This window comes from Cyclopterus lumpus, chromosome 10 (assembly GCF_009769545.1).
Source record: "Cyclopterus lumpus isolate fCycLum1 chromosome 10, fCycLum1.pri, whole genome shotgun sequence".
NCBI lineage: Eukaryota > Metazoa > Chordata > Actinopteri > Perciformes > Cyclopteridae > Cyclopterus > Cyclopterus lumpus.
The window spans coordinates 11,090,457-11,109,222 of NC_046975.1; the positions used below are offsets into that span (position 1 = coordinate 11,090,457).

At 40.8% G+C, this 18,766-nt stretch overlaps 2 protein-coding genes across 2 annotated transcripts; both read right to left on the reverse strand.

The window, feature by feature from the left end:
• Positions 1 to 3,475: 3,475 nt before the first annotated feature.
• Positions 3,476 to 4,696, reverse strand: LOC117737099 (gastrotropin-like). The gene is made up of 4 exons (XM_034542754.1): positions 4,583 to 4,696; positions 4,317 to 4,477; positions 4,081 to 4,170; positions 3,476 to 3,951 (listed from the first exon to the last, which is right to left on the reverse strand). The coding sequence occupies exons 1-4, from the start codon at positions 4,647 to 4,649 to the stop codon at positions 3,892 to 3,894; spliced, it is 378 nt and encodes a 125-aa protein (XP_034398645.1). The 5' UTR covers positions 4,650 to 4,696; the 3' UTR covers positions 3,476 to 3,891.
• Positions 4,697 to 9,141: 4,445 nt separating this feature from the next.
• On the reverse strand, positions 9,142 to 18,347 carry LOC117737453 (alpha-1A adrenergic receptor-like). The gene is made up of 2 exons (XM_034543432.1): positions 17,142 to 18,347; positions 9,142 to 10,252 (listed from the first exon to the last, which is right to left on the reverse strand). Exons 1-2 carry the CDS (start codon positions 18,103 to 18,105, stop codon positions 9,687 to 9,689), a joined length of 1,530 nt encoding a protein of 509 aa, XP_034399323.1. The 5' UTR covers positions 18,106 to 18,347; the 3' UTR covers positions 9,142 to 9,686.
• Positions 18,348 to 18,766: the final 419 nt, after the last annotated feature.

Genomic DNA, 18,766 nt, shown 5'->3' on the forward strand with positions numbered 1-18,766 from the left:
CATAAGCCTGATCGAAACATAATTAACTTGGCATACAGATTAAAGAGTAATTGGTATTGGGCACACTATTCCCATGATTTGAGTATTTTACGTCTGGTAAAAATGTGCTGCTGTTGAGATTGAAGATAATCTTCCCAGATCTTCTATGTTAAGTGGCCCATCTGTAAGGAGGGGCGGAGACCAGGAGGCTGTCAGTCTGATAATGGAGCGTTTTCACAGTCTCCTGTAAGCTTTTGGGGGACGGAAGAAGCTGCTCGCTTCCTTTTATGTGTCCTCCAGGAAGAATTTGTAAATGGGTTGGTTGGGGGTGCAGCGAGGGCGGCCGACCTTATGTATGTGGTGGGGGTCTCAGTAAATTTGTTTTAAATTAACAATAGAACATTTAATCAGCAGGGGATGTATATATGGTACAAATTCCCAAATTCATCTGTGTTCAATCAAAAGACCACACGGCAAACATGGGACCTGGAAGTGTTCATAATGCACAAAGTCAGGAGAGGAGGGGGTTAAAGGGGGCCCGGCAGCTCATTTTTGACCCGAGGCCCTGTGGTAGGTTTATCAGGCCTCGCTTCAACATAGTTTTGTTCTGCTGAATAAAATGTAAAGTTTCCATGCGAAAGTAAATCTTGGTAGAAACCTTCTGTCAAGGTATAGCAGATGCAATACTCCCCAGTGCACTGAAATGACTATGATCAAAATTAATCTCTCTTTTATGTTGCTATAAAAAGACCATCAAGAAGCAAATATATACTTTAAGTATCATTAATAAAAACTACATTTACTCTATTTAATTTAGATTGAAGTCCGACAAAAAAGGCCATCACACTATTTGAGGGATAACTAGTTTGAAGTGGATTTAAAATTATTGTTTTTGTTTAGGTGACGTTTCTTTTATTCATTTATCATTTTCCTTTATCCGTCCCCTCTCCGATTCAGAGTGAAGAAGATCCCTCCTTCCGTTCAATGTGTGATGTCACACGTAGCTCTGAAACAGGAACCTTGTGATATGTCAACAAGACACACAACTACGTTGACAAATGGAGACTTTGTGTCCTCCATGTTGCCCCCATGCAACAGCATTCCTTCATTAAAAGAAGCAAACTGCTCATAAACAAGTAGAAGTTGAAGAGTTGTATCCCTAAATTATTGTAGAACAGAGGAATATGATAATTATTAGCAAAGTCAATATTAATGACGGCTTACCAAATGTGAATGTCCTCCAGCGAAATAATTTATAACATTTTTATAATTCCTTTTGCAAAATAAAAGTAGACACCCATTCTGTTTAATAAATTGAAATCCTTCAGAGGGGCAAACTCCCTCTGTGTTTTATTGAGGAATGAGGGCGCCACTTAGTGGAGACAATGGAACAGTGCAGCGCCTCACCAGGAGTCAGAAATGCTCAACAGCAGTAATATGTGAATATATAGTTGGGAGGAACACTTCTTATTCATTTCAGCAGCTGAATGGGAACGGCAACAGATGGTCTCATGTTTATTTATACCATTTGTTTTCCAACTATCAAGATTTTAGGAAAGGAAGTTTTCTGAACTGGCATCATGTCCGTGAAACCAAGGATGTCCTCTGCACATTGGCTATTTTGAGCAAACCTGACTAGACATATGCACGTCTGGAAACATATCAAATTGTAAAATAAAGAGGAATGGCAGTTTGATGTTTTTCATTGCATTGTTTTGCATCTTCAATTTCAAATAAAGCAAAATAAGGCTAGTAGTAAAGCTTAAATCAAAATATGTGCATGAATGTGGTCTCTCAGATGATGATGTGCATGTTAGTTTGATCATCAGACTGAATTTTCATCATATCATTAATTTATCGCTGAAAACATTTGCCGATGTGGCGATTCGGGTCTAGAACCAAGCTGTGTGTTTAAAATCAAAAGCCTTCAAATATATATAAATACAACACAACACATCTCAGTGAATGTGTTCACACTTCAAAGATGAATTCACAAAGAGTGAGCTTGTCCTTTTAGAAGTTGGAATTTTATTCCAATAAATAAGGTTTACATTTGCAAATGTGGATTGGAGTGTTTCACTCTGCCTCTGTGTGTTTAATAGTTGAAGGCCTATATGTATGACTTTGCTTCTGAAGGCAGAAAGAGTTTGTGTTTGTGATATTGTGTTTATAACACCAGACACCTCCCGAGGGGCAGTTGATATGATTCAAATATCATATTAAAATTAATTCTACCACCTGAGCCTGCAGCGGTTCATTTTTGCATTGGCTTAGATTTAGGCACTGACATTCCCAGCAGATATTTGGTTTCATTTAGTTTGTTTGCAAGTGAAAAAAACCAGATAGGCCAACAACCAGAGGAAGGGAACAGAACAAGATGAAATAAAGTATGATGAGACCAGATACATAACAAACTGCAGCAGTTAGATTTTTTAATGAACACCTTTAGGTGTTTTTCGATTTAGACTTAGCATCTTTCTGATGGTCATGTTTTATGGGGCATCTTCTGGTTTTCTTGTTCCTTGTAGTGTGTTACTTGTCTGTTGTGTTCTATGGACTGTGTCTGTCTGTATGAATGTTTGGTGGCAAATGAGTTTCCCCACTGAGGATTAATAAAGTTTTCTAATCTAATCTAAACTAACCAAAGGGGTCTCCTTCAAGTCTAAAGACTCTGGCGGTAGCTCAAGTAAAATGTATGTAACCGACTGCACCATGAACATTGAATGAATGACTTACTTATAATAATAATAATATAATCAAATAATTAAAACAGAATCCAATTCCTTGAAACAGTTTTGGGATAAATATTCATATATCCAAAGCTCAAGCTCTGTTTCCCTCTGGTCGTCCTGGCACCAAACATAAAGATGTATCTCCGGCTGCTCATACTGGGATTTGTCTTTTCCACTCCCATGTCCCGTGCAGAGGAAAGGAGGCACAGCATGTCCCACTGTGTCTATTGAATGCTTTGTTAATATATGTGATGGGTATCAGCCGCCATTGACCTGCGTCTTAGTTGCAGCTGCTGATCGTTCTCTTCGTGCGGTGACAGTCAGTCGAGCTTTTTACGGAGCTGTGTCATTCAGCATTTCTATCGATCTATTAAAATGTGTTGATTAGTGCTGAACATTCAAGACCCCCACAACCCCAAGAGTGACATGACATCTATCAGATTGAGCAATTTAGATTCACAAAATGTATGATGGACAAGACCTGGAGCAACACTTGCCTCTTTGGGAAGGAGAGTAAACTGGAAACTCTGGATGGGCAGACATTTAAGGTAATTTCTTAATTTTGTTTCAGATTACATTTAGTTTAAATTGTGTTTTTGTTCTGCCATCTTAATTTTTAGACCAGGGTCACTTTGGAAGAATCAGTTTCCCAAATATGTTTACACGTTGTTGAGATGTGGCCCAAATTAGCTGGGTGTGTCTGTGTCAAGTCGGTCTCAATATCAGTTGTTTTCCTACACATTAATTGAAACTTGAACCAATAAATAAATCTAATGCCCAGGACAATATACATATGAACATACCTCTTTGTCTTTGTGGTGGATGTGTGTACAAGTTACACACAAAACATTTGTGGGACTTAGAATGTCAGAGACCATTAATGCAACATCAATGGTGTGATACAAATAAAAGAAAATCCCATTATTGCTTGGCAAAACATGCCATATTCAGACATTTATATTGGATCAAACATAATACATTATTTCATCCTTGTAGTAATACAGTACATAGTTTCACCAATTCGATGAGGTTAGATCTGAAGGTAAAACAACAATGCTGTGAAGCTAAGAGATCCGCTTGGTCACTTTATTCTTCTTGATTCATTGTTGCGAGCACTTTCATGACTTTTCCTGCCGCGGGGCAACCTCTTTTCCAATAAAGCATGTTGAGTCTGGCAGCATTAGATCCTTTTGCTAATTCTTTTGAATGTCACACCCTTCTCTCCTGGTGTTATGCAATTCTAGAGAACAGGTCAAAAAAAGATAATGATGATCTGGGATGAACATATAACTGCAATTCCCATACAGGGTTGTTGAAAAATGAATAGAACTTTTGTTGTTTGTTTGTGACGTGGCTATACTTCTCTTACCATTACTAGCTTTCCCTCCGTGAGCTCTGCTGTGAAGTGGTACTGAGGAAACGGAATTGAGATCTTGCCTCCTTCCATAGTGACAGGAGCCTACAGGTCACAAAAGGTCACAAAAGGTCACGCAAGCGAATGTCCAATGAGTCCAATTACATGACAGTTTTATGACAAGTTGTGAATATGTGGAATATTTGCCGTACATTAACTGCAACTTTCTCCGCTGCCTGTTATTAACTCACCGTGAATTTGACGCCCTTCATTGTTGCCAGCTCACACTCCTGACCAGCGGTGAACTCATTGGACCAGGTCCAGTTGGGGATGGTTTGAGTCCAGGTGAAGTGGTTCCCATCCTGAACCACCTCCGTTACCACTTTGTGGTCTGTCTTGGCATTGAGAAGCCCTGTGACAGAGCAGGAAGAATTCCAAATACAGAACTTTAAATGAATGAAGACTCACATTGATCTATTATTGACCTTTGTATAAAAAAAAAAACAATCCTTCATACCAATTTCTTCCAGAAACTCCTCGTATTGGTCTTGACTCTCCAGCTCATATTTCCCAGCGAAAGCCATGGTGGGGAAAGAGAGGAGACGAATGAGAAAGGAGGGAACAAGGAGTGGCCTGTTGAACAAACTTTCTGTTCTTCTTGTACCATTGCCATCACTACCTCCGCTTCTATCATTCCTCACCATGTGTCAATATGGTTTTTTTCCAGCACTTTGCAAGTTTGAACATGTATGGTGCAGGAAAAAGCTCAGAACAAAGAAATGTACGTATCTTTTTTTCCTTCTTTACTTGAAGTTCAGCAATGATTCATAACTATACACTATGAAAATAACATATTAATAATAACATCTTTGAATTAAAGTTGGCACTTGTAGTTATAGTATTTCAGGTAAAGAAGTTCTTGGAAAAAGACCAAAACAACTCAGGTAACCCTGCTTACAATGAACATGAATTACAATGTTCAAGACTTCTCTAGGGCTGCAACTAATGATTATGTTAATTATTGGTGTTTCTGCAAATTCTTTTCTTAATTAATTCTTTGGTCTCTAAAATGTCAGGTATGATAGTGAACAACTACCATTACTTGGAGCTGCTGAATTCCCAACAGTCTGACCTTACAGTACGCCGGAAATGTGCAAGTGGAAGAGACACGGAGGAAGACCATGTGTGTGAAAGGTTATAAAATGAAACCATAAAGTGATCCTATAGCTGGATCAACATGTGACCTTTTCAGGAGAGGTCTCTCTCTCATTTAGAAGAGTTTGAATTAAAAGAATATTCCCTTGGTGAATGAAACAAGTAATGACGTTAGCACTGGTTGCTTCAGGACTGAGATAACATTTGTGGAGAGTGTTAGGTTGTAGTGGATTTTATATATATTTGCACATGTAGATAAGAGAAGTTTATGTTTTAAATTAATACATAAAGAAAGATATGATAATTAATTTGGGATATTATGAGGAATATTCTGGAGGAATGTATTGTGAAACATAAGAGAGGATCACTGTTTTATTATTCTGTTTTAATGACAAATGTAATGATTAACTGTATGATGCATGAGAATGAATGAATGTTTTATTGTTTAGACAATAGTTAAAATGGATGCCGATTGAAACCTAATGTGTTGCTTTTATTCGGAAGGCAGGATAATAGGGTTTTATTGTGAAGGGGAACTTCCTGTCCTTGACCGGAAGAGTGAGCTTTGACCCCGCTAATTATCAATTGGCGTAGCGAACAGAACGACGGCATCCTTTGAACTGACCAATGGAACTAACCTTTAGGTGTGAATTCATTTGCATGACCATACTAATAGCCGAGCATTTGTTCTGGGGAGACATGGTTCTACTGGTCTGGAGACTCGAGACAGCCCCGGTCTGTGGCTCCCTGGGAGCTGCACTCCGTCTGTGGAGAGTTCCTCCTTTCTGGCCCCACGATCGTGAACGCTACATGAGTATTATCTTTGCCATTAAATATTGTTAAACTTTAACTCGAATCCTGAATTTTCTGCGGCCACGGGACCCGGAGCTTTGAACACGAATCTTACAAGAGACAGACACAGAGAAATGGACACAGAGACAGATCTCAATACAAGAGGAATAGTTCCACATTTTGAGAAATACGCATGTTGTTTGTCGTTAATAAAGTAATACTTTGAACTGGGTTGTTTATGTTGTTTGCATGACACAACTCCTGAACATAAAAAACAAAAAAACACAAAAAACTGGTTAAGTCGGACAGTTTTCAGCTGCCTTCAAACAGAAACAGTTACTTCCTGTTAGTTCCGATCTGTAGGCTACTTGTGGTTCACAGACCTCCTTCGGATTTATTCAAATGTGTTCATAAATAAATAAATATACCTAAATATATATACAATGTTATGTTATCCTTTGTTCTTTTTATGTCAGCCTGTCAAATACATTGCTACTCGTTTTGATGTGTTATATAAATAAGCTTTATTATGATCAATTACACAATATATGTGTTTAGATTAAACCTGAGACTCATAGTCAACAAACTACACAGAAAATAAGAATTTTCTACGACACGTGGTGTTTGATGTCAAATCAGCTCTCTGATGTGGCGACAGCCAGGCGTTTCCCATCATGCACTGGGCCACACAGTCGGTGGAGAGCCACTGCGGCGCCTTAGTCTAAAGTCTCGTGAGAATATCGTTGACCACGTGTGCATGACGCAGGGCAGGATCGACTCGTACACAAATCTAACTAGCATGCATTGCAAGCCGATCGGCCGTGTTCGACTCTGCGCAGGACGGGCTCATCTCGAACGAGCTCAACGCTGAAGATCTACGTCACTAACATGCGCCTGCTGTCGCATCATAACACGTAGTTTAGTGGAGCGTTGTTTTGATTAGATTAGATGACATTAGATATATACTTTATTCATCCCCAGGGGGGAATTTGTTTGGAGCAGCAGCCAGCATGGTTACAATACATACAATACAATAAAATAAAATAGTAGAGCAGGACATATTACATTTAATACATTTAAATAATAAAGAAAAAAATAAAATTATATATATATATATATATATAGTATATAAAAAAAATAAAGAGTTTCTGAGACTTTAGAAGGTATGTATTGCTAAAACCGTTGGGGGAAACAACATATTCGACCAAAGAAGCCCTGATTGTGTCTTCGGCTGACAGCGACATCAGCTGAAGAGAGAGAAATGTCAATTGACTCTGAGGAAGAGGCAATGTTTTTGGCGGGAAGAGACATATGCTTCAGTTACTCTGTGTCAGCAATACTGATAGTGAATCGTGGGATGGGATACCTCTGAGCGTCACCTTTCATTAGAGCCCATAATTATGACTGTATGTTCAAGTGTTTAAGACCAGTCGTCTTTTTTAGCATAGGTATGTGACCAAGGGTCCTTTGGAGTCTCCAAATGGACATACCCTTAGAAAAACACATGTAAAATATTAATTTTCTGTGGTATTGTTATCAAATTTGAACTTGGACTAGATAAGGCAAAAAAAAGCATAAATGCTTTTTTCCCATTGTTTCTTTCCAGTTAATAAGTCCCAGCTATAGTCATCTGTTTGCAAATAAATATTCAGGCATGTTCAAACTTTTATTACTCAATAGCACTTACATTATTTCTGAAAAAAAAAAAAAAAAAAAAAAAAGCTTCAGTTTTACCTTTCAAAAGAGACCAAAACCATGCATGGACTCCAAAAGGTTTAAGAACAGCTTTCAATTGACTTTGGGTACGCCTCGGATAGGCGATTTAGGTGAATTTTACAGGAATGGTCAGAGGTTTTGCAGTTATATGGTTTAACACCAAGAACATTAATACAGTAATAGCTTATGGTGTGCTTGACTGAGTCCTGAGATTGTAAATAAACAGGAACATTAAGGAGTCATGTCCACATGGGCAACACTAGTATTACACTGTCACTAAATCTTTGTAGTGTCTGCTTCATGAACCACCTTAAGAGCCCAAAGTTTGAGTTGTTTCATTTTTTCCATGTTACTCTTTTAGAAGAGGAGCTTGCCAAAGTGAGGTCTAAACTTGTGGAGAAAGTGTCCAGAGAACTGATTAATTAGCTGCTGGGTGACCTTTTAAAGGATCGTGTCTTGAACAAGGGGTAGAATGACTCGATACTTCAGGAGAACAACACCAGTGCAGACGGGCACGCTGCCTCGTTGACATGGTGAAGAAGAAAGGACACAAAGCCAGCAGGAAGATATTTACTGACCTTCAAAGCAGAGGCCCTATACTCAGCTGCCCTCTGATCTTCCTGAGCTGGTCACCGTTAATGAACTAGGTTCTGATCTTCTATATTTCAGTCCCTGAGCTAGAGGGACCTTTGTTGTCTCAGTGTTTGAGATGTTCACATGTTTAAAGTGTATATAATTATTGAACAGCAGTGATATTGTACACTGGTGTTCCTGCAGTGCTCAAGGAGAGAATCCACAGGACAGAGCAAATGAAGACGCTCCTAAGTCATTACACACTGCCATATCAGGTGATAGACATGATCAGATTAATCTTTTATGTTTTATCAGCTCTATGCACTTGGTCAAAGCTGCACTAAGTAATATGTTTGTATTAACAATGGATGAAATAATGTGAAAGGGGTCAACCTGCTGCACATACATTCTCCAGCATCTAACTGGTGGACACATATATTAGGTGAAGGTAAAGACCAAATCTTTATTATTTTCTTCGATTGACACATATTTACTTTGATGAAAATGTATCACTGATTTGTTTTGTTTTTTGACAGGTGACTTTAAATTTAATTTCACGCCTCCCATTTACCTAAATTACAGTTTGTTTGCAGTAACATCATTTTACAATCCGATTCCAATAAATATTTCTTATAACACTTGTAGTTGTGGATAGTATTTTATAAATCTATCTATGATCATATATGAAGGTGCAAGTTACAGAGTTTACCTCCAAGCGACATTTGATCAACATTCTATGTTTATTCATGTATCACTCACATTTCTCATATCGATATTCAGAACATTTTGAACACCAAACATACAAACAATTATATCACATGATTGTGCGCACAGCAGATAAACCAGGTTATACTTTATTTCCACAACAGACCATGAAGATATCAAGTGACTGCAACAGAAAGGTGATTGTTTGTCTTATCACACATTTTACACGAGTCAGGCTCTTTGTCAGTCTTTTTACAGGCCAGACGTGGGGCTTTAACTGAGAGGAAACTGTCCTGGGTTTCTAAAAATGTGTCCTTTTTGCTTGAAAAAATGATTTTTGTTTGATCAAAATGCATGCACTGGTTGGTGTCTTTCCATCCCAAAGAGGGATACACAGTGATTTTGATACACTGTCTTGAACCCGTTACTGTTCACTGAAATAAACCCTCCTGTCTATGTCAACCACATATACAGTTACATAGGACAAAACACCTCCGATACAGCAGCATAGACAATACTCAGTTACCATCACCTTATATTGAGCACTAATGACAGCGACAATCCACTGATGAATGAACATGTACAGTGAAGGCAGCAAATCTGTCAAATCAGACACCCACGCTCTGTGACTTAAATCCCTACAAGTAGTGAACGAGTTACATCTCAGTGACACCCAGCAGTCACACCATGTCATCAGGCACCATGCTGTCTTTGTTGGTCCCTCCCTTGTCTCTATTCTTCCCAAAGGAGAAAGAGAAAATACCACCAGTGGTCTCCTCCGCTGGTTTTCCTTCTCTTACCTCCCCTCTCCCAGCTCCTGGCTGGCAGTCTATAGGGCTGCCAGGCAGCAGGTTGGGTGAGGAGAGAGTTGGGGTGGTGCCCCCCCAGATGTATAATGTTTCCCCTTCAGGGCAAGATGGGAGACCCTTGCTCAGGTAGCTGGGGCTCGGGCTGGCTGAGGAGGGCAGAGTACGCTGGCTGCCGTTCAAGCAGCCGGAGTTGTGATCCGCTGAGCCTTTGCGAGAGTGTCCGGAGGAGCTGAAGTTGGAGGAGCGGTAATTGTATGCTCTCCAGCCGGGATGCTTGCGCTGGTGACACTGGCATCGGAGGATGCGGATGAAGGCCAGCTTGAACTCACGGTTGTAGCAGGGGTAGATGATGGGGTTCAGGCAGCTGTTGAAGTAGCCCAGCCAGAAGATCACTTTGAAGAGGAGTTCAGGTGGGCGCAAGTTCACATTAAAAGACCCTGGAGACAGTAGAACAGAGAGAGAAAATGGAAACACTCTCATTAGTGCCCAAATGGCTTAGTACAGAAACTTCAAATTAACCCCTTAAAGGTCCCGGAAACCTTTTCTTCTCAAACCGCTTGCTCTACTCTGTACTATTTTCTCTGGTTGAAGGAAACAGGTTAAGTCATCTACTTCTGTGTACTAGTCACAATTTAGCAACATTTAGATCAAATTATTTAGAGACATGTTTCAAACTGGTGGAATGATGCAGCCATAAACACATCGCAAGCGTCTTGTCTTATTATTTCATTTATTGGAAGGTTTTTTGCAAACCTTAAAGCTACCAACAAGGGGAACATAATTAGGGATGCACTGATCTAACTTGTTCTTATTCCAAATACTGATCTATCGGATCTGTTTAATCAGAGCTGTATCGGCTCAGTGCATCCTTGGCTCATAATAAATTGTCGATGAGTCTTGCAGTTTGTATTTAACCCAGTAGGTGGCAGCAGTGATTAGTACTTTACATCCAGACTGCCTGCAGACAGGATGTGAAGCACAGAGGACCTATGAGTGCAGTCAATGTCCCATGTTATTTATCAGTAAAGAATGACCTTGTATATATGAAAGCTTTCCAAGGCAGACAAAGTGCTCCCTTTTCAAAAACCAATGCAGCCGCTCTGTAGTTCATGTGGAGAACCTTCATGAGAATAGAGTGAGATGACCCTGAATGCCCTTTTAGATAAATACACTGTGGGAGACCTGCTTCACTTTGAGCAAAGGGCAGACAGTTGAAATGAAATGGCACCTTTTCTCCGAGAGTTTAACAGCACACAGCTGGATGCACATGTGTGCGTTTGAGGGGTTATGCCTTCTGTAGACTCAACAACACATTTCCAGCAGGGGGACGCAATCCTAATGATGGAAAGGTCAAGGTTACAAAATATTCTAAAGCCGACTTGTCACGTTTGCTCATAAAGTTTGGCCTGTGTTACACTGCAATGATTTACCCTACAAGCTAATGAGGTGAGAGGGGTAAGCCTGAAGATAAAAAACACAGCAAGTGGGAGATTAGTGTGAAATAAATAAAGACTTTGTGTGTTTGTGTGTGGGTGGATTTGAGTAAAACTGTGTTTCTTTACACCAACCCACATTCCTAAATTAATATCACATTCCTGGAGAGACTGAAGATGCACCAAAATGATGCACCACAATCTCAGCCTTTCAAATATGAAATGAGCTCTGGTAAAATGCCTCAGCTTGCTTCTTCATGAATATCACATCAGCAGCGTGAACAATTATTTTAAGGGTTACAATGTACATTATATAATACATAGTCAAAGGGTCAAATCTATTACTGGTTGCGAGAAACGAAAACCAGAAGGGAGTTGTATAGTTGTCTCCACTTTATGAGTTGAAGATAAAAATAACAAATCCACCATTGTTTTGGTTTGATGCCACAGAGACCTGTCCACAAACCTGCAACTATGCAACGTTCATATCACAGACTTTTTTACTTCAAGATCTATAGAAAAAACAGCCATGAGCACGTACACAGCACACACACACACACACACACTGCTCCAGTTAATTAGTTAACCTGGAGGAAAGCGATGAGTGCAGCAACATGAGGAAATGTCACTTCCAACTTTCATTAGTGGCTCCTAAATGGCAGCACTACAGAATGTGTCCCGGTTGCCAGATTGTGAGAGGAAACTAGAGACGGCTGTCTGAATGTGTCTTGGCCTCCTGTTCTTTAGATGGATGAGTCTCTTTTCAGTGGCTGGTATTTTCACATGCTATTTTCGCTTCTGGACAGCCAATGTGATTACATAATGGTGTGAGTTATGCTTGTGATTGGGATAGAGAGCTTTGCAGTGGAATTAAAACTGGGTCTTTCTGTTATTTCTCTTCCCGGCTCTCTCTCCTCTCCCTTTGTTTGTCTGTCGCTCTCTCTCTGAAAGTAGTAGGTTGCAAATGTGTTCTCTTTTTATGGTCGAGCAGATCACAAATACAGAATGAAAAAAAACAAGCTACGCATTTGCAAGGCAATAATTATCAAATGTTTCGTGTTTTTACATGATACATGACTAAAACAATGTTAAACTCATCAGTCAATTAAGCTTATTGTATTGATTGACCGATTAATCAACAATTAATTGTGAAAATTGTATTATATAGTAAATTGTAATTGTAATGGAAATACATTTGTGTGATAATAGTATACTAAGATCCCAAATGTTCCTGCTTAGCTTTTTTTTAATCAGTTTGTTAAACCATGAATAAATATGTATGGGCTTTGTTCTAGGACAGCAACTAAGTATTTTTTCCATTATACATCTATCTGACTCTATTTTCTCAATGTATTGTTTAAAAATAGGGAACATTTGGTGAACTCCAAGATGTGTCATCCCCCCACTGAATATGTTCAATTCACAATGATCTACAACACACAAAAGTCCTCACACTGGAGAAGCTGGTACCAGAGAAACTTGTGGCATTTTTCTTTGGAGATTTTATTTTTGTATGGCTGTTTATTGCCTTTATTAGTCCAGCTGGAGAATGACAGCAAAGGGAGGAGAGCGAGGGATGATATGCAGCAAAGGGCCTCAGTCGACATGGGGCTTGCGCTCCCCTGGGTGAGCCAGAGGTCGCTCCAGAATGTTTTGGCATTTGTAACTTGTAAAGTGACTGATGTTGATTATTAAGTTATCAAAATAGTTGATTAATTTTCTATTGAATCAATGAATTGAATTGTTTTTTCAGCTTTATTCCATACCATGACAAATCCTTAGGTTACCTTTTTTTCCCTTCTATTTCTACTTTCCCTTTTGACATAACAGACTGATTAACATGTATGCTTTTTTAAATGGGTATGGCAGAACTGTAGCCTGCTCCAACAGTGTCAACTGCACAGGCAAACACAGCTGTGTGGCTCTGCCTCTCAGGAAGCGCCCTCGAAACACCGAGAGGCCACAACAGAAACCAAAACGTGGGATGCTGTGCCTCCTTTCTACACAAGTTCAGAATAAAAGTCGGAAACCCTGAAATAAATCTGGTTGTCAACAGACCTTCCTGTACATGTTTGTATGTTTAGGTTTTGTGTGAAGGTAGACCATTTGCATTGCTTGAAGGTGTTTATGTTGAAAGGCGATCGTGTAAAAAACACAGAGGATGCGAGACAATGGTAGAGAGATAACTGTGGGACAGGTTTTGTTGGTGGTCTTGGCTCTTCTCCTTCCTGAGAACCGGCACGTACACACACGAGCACATCTCACTATGAAACACAGGAACATGTTAACAAAACAAGGCATCCTGTTATTCGCACTAATTGGAAGAAGTGATGCCTAATCTGTGCCACGTCGAGCACAAACATAACACACTCACTGTGCTCTCACTCATCCGGTTTCATAACACACCCATAAATGTGATTAATATGTCTTGATCTAAAAGGACAGAAGTTATTGCCCTCGCATATTGCTTTCAATGAAACCATAGCATGAAGCTATTTTTGGAAAATTGAGTTGACAACCCAGGGACTCTCACGTTCACCCCCGCTGCCCTGTGGCCCCTCCAGCTCAGATCTGACAACCCATTTCTACTCCGTTGTTTTAGCGCTTCGCACTCTCATTATTTTTCCCCTTCAAAAAACATTTCAATTACCCCCCGAGGCTGAGTGCAAGGGCCGGCCAGCTTCTGCAACAAAAACACACACGCTTGTGTGAGATGCACGCATGCACAGTATCTCTTCCACAAACACTTCTACATGGAAACAATTGGTTAACACCTCAGAGTGTTGGTGTCGCTCACACGTGGGCCCACTGCTTGCACCGGTTGCTAAATGCGAGGCCTTCACAGCACATTAGTGCCTGCACTGGGTGTTAAAGAGCCGTGGGACAATGTGTGCAATAAAAAAAAACACGTATCCGCTGAAGTTTTTTTAATCCGTCTGAGAACAAGAGGAAACAGCCTGTTGAAACACCTAGAATGTAGCCGAGTCCCGCCACTGAATCTTAATATTTTAGAAGTTAAAACAGGAACATGTTTTTACTCTTCATGCCACGTTTTTTATGCTTTCAGTTTTATGCGTGTATTTTTCCTTATCTTGATTTAGCTTTGTTGTCTTTGTTTACCTGGATGTAGTCAATTAGTTGATTCGTCTATGGACAGAATATGAATTGGAGATGATTTCGATAACAAATCAATCGTCATGCAATTGTCATTTTTCAAGCGAGATTGCTTCTTTTCCTCGGCTTATATCAAACAAAAACAAAAAAACATTAATGAATAAATGGAGAAAACAACTGGCAGAATAATGAACAATGAGAATGAGACAGTTGCAGACCCAGCTGCAGGCATCTTTCTGTAAATATTTGTTCCTGCTGACAACTGGAGTCTCCTAACTCCGATTTCTTTTTATTTAGTTTTTTTACTTGTTGCATGATTTTTTGTTGATTATCTGCCGCGATGTTGTGTTTATAGGAAGTATTTTTAACTTAATCTATATCAACGCTTGAACACTTTGTTTTCTGGAATTTAGAATAAAAGATCTCTGTGTCTGGAAAATGTTTAGCTCAATATTCTGTTGTGATATAGAAGGTCTATGAGCATTTTTGTGAAACTTTGGCTGCTTTTTTTATGTCTGGCCCCTCAAAATTCAAGTCATTTTTTTCATTATGTAATACAAGAATGTGTTATAACTTAAAGTGTAGATATGTACTGACAAACAAGTTAAGTTAGACAGCGCTATACAGAGAGTGTATGTGCAATTTGGGGCTGTTTTGTCCAAGGCAACTTGCCTGGAGCACCAGTAACATAAAAACTTTGATGTAATGTTTATAATCTTGAAGTCTACACCTTACTTTAATCCAATTAAAAGATGTAAAAAGAAAACACGATCATTCCTTACCTGAAAAAGGAAGGACTCAGTAGCTGCATGCTTGCCATTTATGTGCAAAAACAAAAACAAAGTGTTTACAGGATTCGGATCAGATTGGTCTGATCAGTTGTGAAGATGAGAGTTCACATATTTCCTTAAGCTGCACATGTTCTGAATTTGAGACAACAAGGTTGGAGGTCACGATGGTCTTGCTGGTAACTTTCAGCCTCAATTTCACCAAACTTGGCTTTCAAACTCTTTCAAAATCTGCAGCAACACTGACAGTCACCCAAAACACACATGGACAAAGTTGTACATTAACACACATACCGTTTTCAAAACTCCTCCACACACACATAAACAAAACACACGTGCCATTCGCTGAGGCCAGCGCATATACAGCACCAACCAAACCTCCACATACGATATCAATGACGGTTTTCAAAGGAAGGAGCAGCTAAGGGGATAACCAGTGTGAGGCAGGAAATCCCAAACTGTGGGTGGAGGCTAATTAATACTCAGGGAGCAAAATGATGACAGACGCCCTATCACACTTTCAGCATTTAAGTTCTGACGAGAGTCACACAAGGGAGCAGGGGCACAAACATACATTGGTAAACAACCAGGTTTCCTACAATCCCCTTTGGGAAATAGAGGATGCAATTTCAGTCTCAAGCTTTGACATAGTGGATAGATAAGTCCACTATAACACTATATTTATACAATATGTGGTAGATGCATTGTGTGGAATTCCCCACTAGAAGACTGATGGACTTGTTTGTATGATTTCTTTCATGAGGCCAGTTCAAAATGAGCTTGACATCAGGCGGTATTTTCCTCTGCCACATTCTATCAGTATGCTACGCCAGCGATTGTACAGAGAAACCTAGACCCTTGGGGAGTTTTTTGGGCAGTTTGTTGATTAATGTACACAAACAGGCCTCCTGAATCTTCCCCCTGAAGCCTCTCTGATCTGAAAATCCAAACTATGAAAAATGACATTTGCTATATGCTTTTGGTATGCTCACTTTGAAGCCCTCAAGGCCAAATTAACCCCACTATGTCATCTGTGTCCATGTGAGGAGGTGATAACCTGCAGCTTGAAGCCAGGGGCATAAACATGTTCCCTAATGACCTGCGCAAATGTGTTTATGTGCAGGCTCATTGCAATACACACTCACAACAAGTGGCATATAGGATGATTTCATCAAAATGCAGCAGTCTTGTAGGTCAGACTTTGTTCAGCGCGCCTGCCTCACTAAATAAAATACTTATTTTAACCCCTTCGCCACTCCACGGCCACATGAGCATTTCACCAAAGAATATATTGTTTAATTTTCTCTGCAGGTTTGTAAACAGCCATGACAGAAGAGTGCTGAATGTTTGTCACTCTCAATGAAAAAAAGCTGTGGCAGAGCCCACAGGCCTTCAAATACAGCAAGCAGAGCAGAGCGAGGCCACATGCACCTCACTTGGCACACTTGAGGTATTTGTTGCACTAGCTGACTAACGGAGACTCAGGGAGTAATGTGAGGATTGCACTAATAATATTTGGATGAATTCATCCTTAGTCTCTGAAAAACATGTTGTATCGCACATTATAGGCCCTGAGTTTAGAAATCACAACATCAGGGTTGGCTTTGGCAATGAAGAGTTGGACAATTTTACAGGTGGCCCAAATTAAAAGTCTGTATCATAAAATATGATGCATTCTAACAAAATGATATTGATCCACTGCACTATATTGAATGCCTCAATAATATATGTTGTTTTCTTATTCATGTAGGCTTATAATAGGACCACTACAGTATATCAAAAACACTCTTAAGTTTGGTGACAGTAATAGGATGTGCAAGACCTGTAGCCTTCAGTTTAACATACACATATTTAGATGTTTGTAATGTCTTTTCTGCAGATCTCATTAATTAAATTCAATGACATTTTGTCTCTCTCTGGATTGGTGTGTGAAACATGTTTCATTCATGACAGTAGCCCTATAACAGACCACAATGACCTATTGGACCTACCTATGGGTAAGGCGAGGAAGAAGGGCAGCCAACAAAGCGTAAACATGCCGACCACAACTCCCAACGTTTTTGCCGCTTTCTTCTCCCGAGAGAATTTCAGAAGTTTTAACGTGAGGGAACTTCTCGCTTGGTTCGCGCGGCCCTTGCCGGTGCCTGCATTGATGGCCTCCTCGTGCACCTGTGAACCCTTGTGGATCCTGAGGGTCAGTTCACCGGAGTTCATCCTCTCGCGCATCACCCCGGCTTCCAGGTTCTTAGTGGTCCGTTTGGCGACTATGTACACCCGGCAGTACATGACCAGAATAACGATGAGAGGGATGTAGAAGGAACCGAGGGAGGAGAACAGCGCGTAAAAGGGCTCCTCGGTGATGGGGCAGACCGTGTCGTCCGGCGACGGCGGCTGCTTCCACCCGAGCAAAGGTCCGATGGAGATGACCACCGACAGCACCCACACACCGAGCATGGCCAACAGAGCCCGCTTCTCTGTCACGATGCTCGGGTACTGGAGCGGGTGGCTCACTCCGATGTAGCGGTCGATGGATATTACGCACAGACTCATGATGGACGCGGTGCAGCACAGCACGTCCACCGCAGCCCAAATGTCACAGAAGATCCTACCAAAGACCCAGTAGTCTAAGATCTCCAGAGTGGCGGACACCGGCAGCACCGTGGTGCCCAGCAGCAGGTCGGCGATGGCCAAGTTGATGATGAAGTAGTTTGTCGGTGTCCGCAGGTGCCTGTTGCACACCACCGAGAGGATGACGAGGATATTGCCCGCGATGGCGAACACGATGAAAGCCCCCAGCACCAAGCCGAGCGGGATGGCACGGGTGAGGTCCACCTCCGTATGGTTCCCCCCGGAGCTGTTGATGAAGTTGACCGGGGAGGACGCGTTCGGAATCCCGCCGAGTTCCGAGGAACCATTTTTCCACAAGTTTGTGACATTGTCAGTGCTCAGATTCATTTTGACTCAAGAGGTCCTCCATAGCAGGCTTCAGATCACTTGTAACGGCAACTCACGAAAGAGCTTTGCAGAACATAAAATAACTTGCCTAAATGTCCGAAGTCTACATGGCTTCGCTGCGTATTTGCAATTGTGTTTCCAAATCGCTGATGAGGTGTTTTTCAGAGAAAACCCGTTCACTGTGCAGCGTGCAGTCCCCATGCAGTCCTCCATCCACTCTCCTGAGGGCTCAGTGGAGAAGTGAGGGGGGCAGCAGTGATCCCCCTGCCTCCTCTGCACCACACACAGCGCTCCCATGTCGGCCTACTGGCCACATATACCGAAACACGAGCATATAAGCACGCATGGTCGCAGGAAGAACCTTTAATCCACTGAAAACGCATAACATAGGGGATGTTGCGTCATTTTACCCAACTGTTTTGGGAGAGGTGCCTCTTTGGTGTGTTGTTGCCTTTTAGTTTTTCCTCCGTGGGAGGGTGCTTAACTTGACAATTATCAGCGAAATACGTTTATGCCAAAACTACCTTAAACTTGATGTCGTCTATTAGTTTGTTTAGTTACTAAGATAATGTGGCTCAGGTATATGCTTGAGCACCTCTCAGTGTAATGCCCATTGGAATAAGATCTAGTTTGTTTTTCAGGATAATGAATCAAATTGTCG

Excerpts from the sequence above, each read along its gene's own strand:
- LOC117737099 (XM_034542754.1), bottom strand. The coding sequence starts at position 4,649 with ATGGCTTTCGCTGGGAAATATGAGCTGGAGAGTCAAGACCAATACGAG. Across the intron at positions 4,171-4,316 it reads TGAAGGGCGTCAAATTCACG|GCTCCTGTCACTATGGAAGG; the intron begins GTGAGTTAATAA and ends TGTGACCTGTAG. Across the intron at positions 3,952-4,080 it reads CGGAGGGAAAGCTAGTAATG|AATTGCATAACACCAGGAGA; the intron begins GTAAGAGAAGTA and ends CCTGTTCTCTAG.
- LOC117737453 (XM_034543432.1), bottom strand. The coding sequence starts at position 18,105 with ATGAATCTGAGCACTGACAATGTCACAAACTTGTGGAAAAATGGTTCC. Across the intron at positions 10,253-17,141 it reads CTTCCTCGCCTTACCCATAG|GGTCTTTTAATGTGAACTTG; the intron begins GTAGGTCCAATA and ends TACTGTCTCCAG.